Source organism: Coffea eugenioides, chromosome 8 (genome assembly GCF_003713205.1).
Source record: "Coffea eugenioides isolate CCC68of chromosome 8, Ceug_1.0, whole genome shotgun sequence".
Classification (NCBI taxonomy): domain Eukaryota; kingdom Viridiplantae; phylum Streptophyta; class Magnoliopsida; order Gentianales; family Rubiaceae; genus Coffea; species Coffea eugenioides.
In genome coordinates this window covers 1,092,476-1,101,664 of record NC_040042.1, presented here as the reverse complement: position 1 = coordinate 1,101,664, position 9,189 = coordinate 1,092,476, and the positions used below count along the sequence as shown (strand labels likewise).

General features: G+C 38.2%; 1 protein-coding gene across 3 annotated transcripts; it reads left to right on the top strand.

Moving 5' to 3' along the window:
- Positions 1 to 308: 308 nt before the first annotated feature.
- On the top strand, positions 309 to 8,757 carry LOC113779651 (LRR receptor-like serine/threonine-protein kinase ERECTA). Of its 3 annotated transcripts, none has more exons than XM_027325318.1 (27): positions 309 to 1,090; positions 1,429 to 1,567; positions 1,749 to 1,820; positions 1,917 to 1,988; positions 2,161 to 2,232; positions 2,362 to 2,433; positions 2,548 to 2,619; positions 2,740 to 2,811; positions 2,892 to 2,975; positions 3,063 to 3,131; positions 3,228 to 3,299; positions 3,408 to 3,479; positions 3,778 to 3,849; positions 4,040 to 4,111; positions 4,194 to 4,265; positions 4,350 to 4,421; positions 4,751 to 4,822; positions 4,956 to 5,027; positions 5,107 to 5,178; positions 5,274 to 5,345; positions 5,710 to 5,778; positions 5,862 to 5,933; positions 6,035 to 6,108; positions 6,429 to 6,557; positions 6,773 to 7,120; positions 7,240 to 7,610; positions 7,879 to 8,757. In XM_027325318.1, the coding sequence occupies exons 1-27, from the start codon at positions 985 to 987 to the stop codon at positions 8,254 to 8,256; spliced, it is 2,991 nt and encodes a 996-aa protein (XP_027181119.1). In that variant the 5' UTR covers positions 309 to 984; the 3' UTR covers positions 8,257 to 8,757. The 3 variants fall into 3 exon arrangements, with proteins under 3 accessions (XP_027181119.1, XP_027181120.1, XP_027181122.1); XM_027325319.1 differs by having other exon boundaries at positions 310 to 1,090; positions 2,904 to 2,975; XM_027325321.1 differs by lacking the exon at positions 2,362 to 2,433 and having other exon boundaries at positions 310 to 1,090.
- Positions 8,758 to 9,189: the final 432 nt, after the last annotated feature.

The window sequence follows — 9,189 nt, the reverse complement described above, 5'->3', positions numbered from 1 at the left end:
ACAAGTAAGCATTACCCTCTTCAGCTTTGGGTCTCTGCCAGGAGAGCGACCTGTGATGGCCTTTTGCCTCAGGCTCTTTCACATACAGACACCCCCCATTACCCACCATTAATAAAGCTTTAATTTTTCCACACAGATATCTATGATACTTACTGGTAGTAGTAGTAGAATTTGATGTGATGATTCTCTTCTCTATACTCCCAAAAAAAAACACACACACACACACACTTTTCTGCGTGTACTAATGATAAAAGGGCTGGCTCTGGCTGAGGCTGAGGCTTGCTAGCTGTGTATTGTGCTATGTGGGCTACAGGGGCTAGGACTCAGAAAAGAGAGCTGTACCTGTACGCTCTCTATTGTAAGTAATGCTGCAGGCCTTGTTTCAGAGCTCTGCCATATGCCCTTTTAACTTTATCTTCTCCTATATCAACCCACCCGGGGCACCCCACCAAGAAAACCAGAAAAAAAGAAAAAAAAAGAAGAAAATCTCTCTCACTCTGGCTCTCCAGTCTCCACTATATATATATATATATATATATATACAGTATATATATCGTAGTAGTATAAAATGCTCATTCAGTTGCTGTGTTAGTGTGTGTGAATATGGCCGCTGTGTAATAGAGAGTACTACATCTCTGCCAGAAAAACAGAACCGATGTGATTGAACAAGGACAGTGAGCAGTACTCCTCGGAGGCGGAGAGCTCTTTCTTTTTTTCTTTCTCTTCTCTTTTCTTTCTGACTTGCCTTCACATTTTTTCACAATCGTTGAGTAATTATTCTCTCTCCCATTCCCCATCTTCCTTCTTTTAACCAGTAGTATCTAGTATCAACTGTCACCAATGTCGGTGAAGTGTCCAACCCCGGCATCATTACTGCCATTACTACCGGGCTTCCTCAGGGCCAACCCTCCAAGTTTTTGACTTTGTACTGCTGGAAGTTATTCGTTCAAAAATATTGGTGGGCGTTTTCTGGGATTAAAAATTATGGCATTTACGTTCAGTCTTGTACGTGGAAGTAGCAAAAACCAAGTCGTTCTTCTTCTGGGATTTCTTCTCTGCTTCAGTTTTGGTTCCGTGGATTCAGATGATGGTAAGTTGTTGATGTTACCGGTACTATGTTCTCCTTTGTTTCTTTTTTTTTTTCGGTTGGGTTTTGGAGATTTTCTAATTTTTAATGAGGTACATGGTACTAAATAATTGGAGGACTAATATATTAATCCATATATCAGTGTTAAAATAACCCGAAGTTTTGCACTTCCTTTATTTAATTAATTCCATTCTTAATCGTTTTTGTTGACCTTGTTATGCCTCGGTTATGCCATTGTCGTTGTCTGATTATTCCTCACTGTACTTCCATTTCCAAGCTACTCTTATACGACCTAATTTGCTCGTGTTGGGCCATCCTTTGGTGTTTTTCATTGAAAAAAGGAGCTACTTTGCTGGAGATAAAGAAGTCATTTAGAGATGTAGACAATGTGTTGTATGACTGGACAGACTCACCATCTTCAGATTGCTGTGTGTGGAGAGGTGTTACGTGCGATAATGTCACCTTCAATGTCGTTGCACTGTAAGCTTCTCTTTTTGTTTTATCTCCTTCAATACTACTTCATATTAGAACAAGTTCAAATAATTTACAATCCAAACAGAGCCATTGTTTTTGGAACAGACAGCTAGGCAAATTATCATATGGTATGTTTTTGCAGTTAGCCAAGAGTTTAACTTTACGTTTTTTTTCGATGTTGCGGTAGTAATCTCTCAGGGTTGAATCTTGATGGTGAAATTTCACCTGCAGTAGGACATCTCAAAGCACTGCTCTCAATGTACTGTCTTCAAGCTTGTAGCTTTACTTTTTATCTTTGGATTTCATTTTTACGAGTTACTATTATGGAAATTGATTTCACATAACAATGTGACAGTGATCTAAGGGGAAATCGTCTTTCTGGACAAATCCCAGACGAGATTGGTGATTGTTCTGCTTTGACAAGCTTGTAAGCTCCTGATTAGACTTAACATTTATTTAATGTAGCTACATTAGTACATTTGGTAGGGCATGTAGAACCTATGCACATTTCTACCTGATTAAGTCTTTTTAAATGTCCTTCAAATTGTGCTCTGTTTTTTTTTTTGGGGGTTAAACCTTTACTGGATACCTGTGACCAGGGATTTTTCCTTCAACGAACTGTATGGCGATATTCCCTTTTCAATCTCCAAGCTGAAACAACTAGAATTCTTGTAAGTTTGTTTCGCAGTTGTAGACTATTTACGAAAATTTTGTCAACATACTTTCTTGCGCAACTTTTCTTCTTTGCTATAATCTGGCTTGGTGTCTGAAACCAGTTATTGTTTGTGTGGGTGCCACAGGATCTTGAAAAATAATCAGTTGATTGGTCCAATTCCTTCCACACTATCTCAGATTCCTAACTTGAAAGTTCTGTAAGTTCAAGATATTACTGGTTTAGAGTAATTTAATCTCTAGAGGAAATGAGAGTTTTTTTTTTCTTCTACTTAAGCTTTTGGTACTTAACGTCAGAAACTGTACCATTCCAGTGACTTGGCACAAAATAGTTTGAGCGGAGAAATACCAAGACTCATATATTGGAATGAAGTACTGCAATATTTGTGAGTACAGTAATTTGGATTTTAAGTGTATTCAAGTACTACTATGTTTTAATGAACTATTTTTTAAGTTCTGGATCCAAGTTTAGTTTAAAAATGTGTGCGGCTATGCCCTCTATACAGGGGTTTGCGTGGGAACAAGTTGGTTGGAACTCTCTCACCAGATATGTGTCAGCTCACGGGCCTGTGGTACTTGTAAGTCACCTGTGCTTTACTTCAAACTTGATACTATATCACTAGCCTGCTACATCAGGTTCGTTGCTCATGTGTTTCAGTTGTCTGTTCAGTGATGTCCGAAACAACAGCTTGACTGGTTCTATTCCAGAGAATATTGGAAATTGTACAGCCTTCCAGGTTTTGTATGTACCTCTACAAAAACGCTTGAACCGAATTTTGAATTGGTTTTAGTGTTTTGAAATTTAAACTGGCTTTTGCATCATTCCTAGGGATTTGTCGTATAATCAGTTGACTGGTGAGATTCCCTTCAATATCGGTTTCTTGCAAGTGGCTACCTTGTAAGTGCTTGCATATTCCTGTACTTTATGGTCCAGTTTGGCTTGTTATTTTAGTGGTACTATTATTTCTGCTCTGATTCTGCTGTATATGCCCAGATCTTTGCAAGGTAATAAGCTTTCTGGGCAAATTCCATCAGTTATTGGCTTGATGCAGGCACTTGCTGTGTTGTAAGGACTTCTGAGGTTCTTGTGTAATTTTATAAAAAGACTTTCCAAAGTCAGTTATATGGTAAAGTAGCTCAAAGTATGCTGAGTTAGTGGAATTCTCATATGCAGAGATTTAAGCTGCAATAATTTGAGTGGACCGATACCTCCAATCCTGGGAAACTTAACTTACACGGAGAAACTGTGAGTTTTACAATCATCTGTTTAATCAAGCTTAATTTCAGTGTTTGACATGTCTTCAGCATCTACTCAATGTAATCCCAAATGGTTCTTCAATTCATTTGGTCGGATAGCTGGCCAAGTTCTGTTTAACGTATAAAGCATCTAAAGTCAAAATATTGATTTTTGCAGGTTTTAGTTTATACTTTTGTTAATTTAAAACTACAAATCTGCTGAATTGCCATCATGTGCATGGTTTCTGAAGACACTGTACTGGTTCAATTAAGGAAGTTATTGTTTCAATTATTACGTCATGTTGTAGGTACCTGCATGGAAATAAGCTCACCAGTTCTATTCCACCAGAGCTTGGAAACATGACAAAACTCCACTATTTGTATGTTTTTGTTTTTTCCCCTCTTATTTTCTGATCCCTTTTCTTACTAAATTCTGTTTACATCTACTGTTCTATGCACTGTTCAATAGGTTTATCAGGATTAGATTGCATACTGACCTCAAATATGATGGTCAGTGGCTATGAATGTGAGATAAATATTCATGGTCCTAGTTGGGGTGTTGTCCTGCAGGGAATTGAATGATAATCGACTTAGCAGCCGTATTCCACCAGAACTTGGGAAGCTCACAGAGTTGTTTGACTTGTATATTTCGTCTCCCTTTAAAATTTTCTGGGATGATTGTTCTTGGCCTGCAGAAAGGTTACTTATGCTAAATTGTTTGCAGAAATGTTGCCAATAACAACCTTGAAGGGCCCATACCTGAAAATCTGAGCTCTTGTACGAATCTTAATAGCCTGTAAGAATAAAATCTGTCACTTGATTTCCTTTATATCCATTCATAGCTTTCACGCAAAATAATTAAATTTTCATTTTGTGGCAGGAATGTGCATGATAACAAATTGAATGGGACCATCCCCCGTGCATTTCAAAGGCTTGAGAGTATGACTTATCTGTGAGTTTCACGCCTTGTGCTTTCAAATTTGGAAATCTTTAATTTTCTTTATGTGGAATTTGTATTAGTTTATAGCAATGGCTGAGTAACAGCAAATTTTATTGTTTGATATGCATCTGTTCGATGTAGCACGGGGTGAAACTCCTCGATCTTCCACCACCTCCGGGAGTGGGGGTGAAATTTGCTTATAAATTAGTTGTACTTTCATGGAATAATATACCTTTTCCATGTATGAGTATTAGGGATTTCTTTTGTTTTGCTTCTAAATTCTGATTATGTGTGAGATCTAGGGATTGTAAGCTAATCGTGATTTGTTTAATTTTTGGTAGTAACTTATCCTCTAACAACATTAGAGGACCCATTCCAATTGAGCTCTCTCGCATCGGAAATTTGGATACTCTGTAAGTGATGGTTTATTTTGTTGTTGCCTGGTAATTCTACGTCATTCTATACATTTTTCATGTGTTTTTTTTTTTTTGGAGAGAGATTGAGATCAAGTCCATTTAATCTCACTTGTATATTTGGTGGCTTAAGGGACCTATCAAATAATCAAATCAGTGGTTGCATACCTTCTCCCATTGGTGACTTGGAACATCTTTTGAAACTGTGAGTACTATCATCTGGCTTTTTGTACTCTCAAAGGTTTGCTTTGTAGGTAGTCTTAACTTTTTACTTGCCTGTGCAGAAACTTGAGCAACAATGCATTAACTGGGATTATACCAGCTGAGTTTGGCAACTTACGAAGCATAATGGAGATGTAAGATAATCTGTAACTGTGAGATTGAACAAGCTTCTATTATATCTTTTGATCAATTCTAAGCTTGTACTTTTCATGGTGTTCTTTCATTGTAGAGATCTCTCAAACAATCATCTTTCTGGCGCAATACCGCAAGAACTTGGTCAACTTCAAAATATTTTCTTGCTGTAAGTATTTTTTGAATAAAATTCCTCTTTGTGCTTCTTCCTTTTGGCTATTTTCCTGGTTATTCAGAGGGTTAGGCTTTCTCTCTACTTGTCGTTTTTATGTCTTTACTGGACTCCATAATTATAAAGTACATTACTTTTTGGGTTGAGCCACTTGTTTCATGAGAATTTTTTACGAGGACTCTTTACATCCTAAAGTATGACAGTCACAGTACTTTAGAAACATGTCTTAATTTGTTGTTGAAGCTTGTTTACTCTTGTCACCCTGAAGCACTGCAATTTATTTGGTTCTGATTTTGAAGTCATCTGCATGATTTCCTTTCCTGGCACTTATTTATTCGTTCTCAAAAATAATTAACCACAGGAAAGTAGTAAACAACAACTTATCAGGTGATGTGACTTCACTTGCCAATTGCCTCAGTCTGACAGTCCTGTAAGTTTATGATTATATTGAATGCATATCTTGCATTTGAAAACTTATTATCTGACTGAGCTAATCTTCCTTTATATCTGCAGAAATGTGTCCTACAATAACCTGGCTGGAAATATTCCTACAGGCAATAACTTTTCAAGGTTTTCACCTGATAGGTTAGTTAATACATGGTTGTTTTCGCATTATAATTTGGTAGTAAACCATTGAATTATTTTTTTCCGTCTGATCTCCTTTCAACTCTATCCTACAACACCAGCTTCATAGGAAATCCCAGTCTTTGTGGATATTGGCTCAGTTCTCCTTGTCATGCATCTCATCAGACAGAACGAGGTAAGAATGCCTTGAACCATAGATTCTCAGCCATAACTAGTAACGGACGATAATTACTGGTTGTGTGTATGCCCAGATAAGTTTTTTCTATATAATGAAAGGGGGGAAAAAACAAGAAACTGGGTCTGTGTGAATGTTTCCTAGTTTTCGTTTTGATGAGTAGCTGGAAATGTTGGAATAAAAAAGGCTGGACATGATTTGGTGTGTGATAAGTTGAGTGCTGAGTCATTTATCACGTTGTTCAAAGGTAGTGTGTATTGTTGTATTGATCTGGAAGTCACCTAATGTTCCTTTTTCTTCTTCTGCCTTTGCCTTTGCAGTTTCAATCTCTAAAGCTGCTATATTAGGAATTGCTTTGGGTGCTTTGGTGATTCTTCTTATGATTTTAGTGGCGGCTTGCCGTCCACACAATCCTGCACACTTCATGGAAGGATCATTGGACAAACCAGGTATCCCATCTTCAGCTTGCCGAAGGATATCTAAGTTACTAGAACTGCACAAGTAGGCATTAAGTTTGCAAGCAACTTGGAAGGTTCAATTGTTTTTGAGAAATTATGATCCAAGGCATTCAATTGTTTGTTTTTGAGAAATTATGTTCTAATATATTGAGATGAAATAATCAAGAAGTTTTTTGTTTACCATTGATTGTTTCCCATTTGGACAGTAACCTACTCAATGCCAAAACTTGTAATCCTTCACATGAACATGGCACTCCACGTGTACGAGGACATAATGAGGATGACAGAGAACTTAAGTGAGAAGTACATAATTGGATATGGAGCATCAAGCACCGTGTATAAATGTGTTCTGAAAAATTGCAAGCCTGTGGCTATCAAGAAACTGTATTCTCATTACCCCCAAAGCCTGAAGGAATTTGAGACTGAACTTGAGACTGTAGGGAGTATCAAGCATCGTAACCTAGTCAGCCTACAGGGCTATTCCCTTTCACCATTAGGGAATCTCTTGTTTTATGACTACATGGAAAATGGCAGCCTCTGGGATCTACTTCATGGTAAGTGCTGTGATATTTTAGTTGGCATCCTATCTTGACTCAAGAAATGAGTTTAAATTAGATGTGTTAGGTGGTTTGATGCATTGGGTACTTGTGTTATCATTCACAATGCTTTCCAGGGCCTGCTAAGAAGCAAAAGTTAGATTGGGATACCCGTCTTCGCATAGCACTGGGTGCAGCGGAAGGGCTTGCCTATCTTCACCACGATTGTAGTCCTCGGATTATACACCGGGATGTGAAGTCATCCAATATTTTGCTGGACAAGGATTTTGAGGCTCACCTCACTGATTTTGGGATTGCAAAGAGTTTGTGCGCAACTAAGACCCACACTTCTACCTACATAATGGGAACCATCGGGTACATAGATCCCGAGTACGCTGGTACTTCGCGTCTCACTGAGAAATCTGATGTCTACAGCTATGGAATTGTTCTATTGGAGTTGCTTACTGGAAGGAAAGCAGTGGATAACGAATCCAACCTCCACTATCTGGTGAGTGTTAAGTGCCTCCCATAAAAGTTTACTCTGAAGCCATGTCATTTGAAACTTGTTTTGAGTGTTTTGAGTTCTTTTAACTGATATTTAGTGCGAATTGAAATCGAAGAATGATCCTCGTGAGGTGGAAGTTATGAGCTGTTATGAATTTTGAAATTTAACTTTTAATGCCCTACCTATTGCCTCTGGCATTTGAAGTGGAAAGTCTTGTTCTAGATCATCCTTTTATTATAAGGTCTCATGGTGGCTTTTTTCTCATTTGTAGATCCTGATCAAAGCAGCAAACAATGCCGTGATGGAGACTGTTGATCCCGAGATTAGCGCCACCTGCAAGGATCTTGGAGAAGTGAAGAAGGTTTTTCAGCTTGCTTTACTGTGCACCAGGAGACAGCCATCAGAAAGGCCTACCATGCACGAGGTGGCTCGAGTCCTGGGGAGCTTAATGCCATCATCGACACCAAAAATGTTGACAACCAACCCAGCAGCTAATCTACTTCCATCAGCTAAAGTACCATGCTACATGGATGAATATGCAAATCTCAAGACTCCCCAGTTGGTAAACTGTTCGTCCATGAGCACTTCTGATGCTCAACTATTTCTTAAATTTGGAGAGGTGATATCTCAAAATAGCGAGGGAAATTAGTTCTGTGGACAAAAAAAAAGAAGTCACTATTCCAAGTGCATGGATAAAATAAGCATATATTTTCCGCAAGGTAGATGGAATCAAGATCCTGAAAGTTTTGTATAAAGTAGCAGGAGTAGTAGTATCATATCAGAGGACCAATTATTGCAGTAGTACTTTGGTAGACTCAAAAAGATAGGCAGGCTTTTTACTGGCAGTTAAAACCGTGTAGTATGATATCCCGCTCTTTTGATCTGTATAGAAACCTTTTTTTTTTTTCTTATGAGTATGGAGGTAGATTTGGTCCTGGGTTTTGGGACCACTGGTCCCCCGATCTAGGGATGGTAATTGTACTTCTGGAGCGGACCGGCTGTTATGATCATTGGCTGGTACTACCCAAGGACCGAAGGAGGCTTAAGGGCACTGCATTCTTGTGTGCAGCAGCAGCAATAATGCATTGTGGACCTTAGGCACTTTGGCAGAATGAATGAATGAATGCACATGTTTGGTAGTACCCAGTTACCAACATTGGCAGTATACATTATTATTATGGTAAAATATCTATGGTGATGGACAATGAAGGGTTCTCAGTGACAAAAAGAAACAAGGGTTATAAGTTCTGCAAATAGCTGCATTAGGGAAAGAATCTATCCAACAACCACTTATTGGTCAATTCTTGCTTGTCCAGAATCTCTAGATGTATGCTGACAGAACCCTAAAACCTTTAGATATCATCTTGTGGAAAATGAAAGATTGTGCTCACTAGGTAGTGGTGGTGCAATTCAGCAAAATATTTAGGCATCATCTTGTAGAAAATGTGAGAATTGGTACTGCTACAAGTTATCAAAAGAAACAATAATGCGACTATCTGAAGTTCTTGATTCATGTGAAGAAAGCTTTTGAGCGATTTACTAGCATGAAATTACGAATTATTATGTAGTGCATGGACAAATA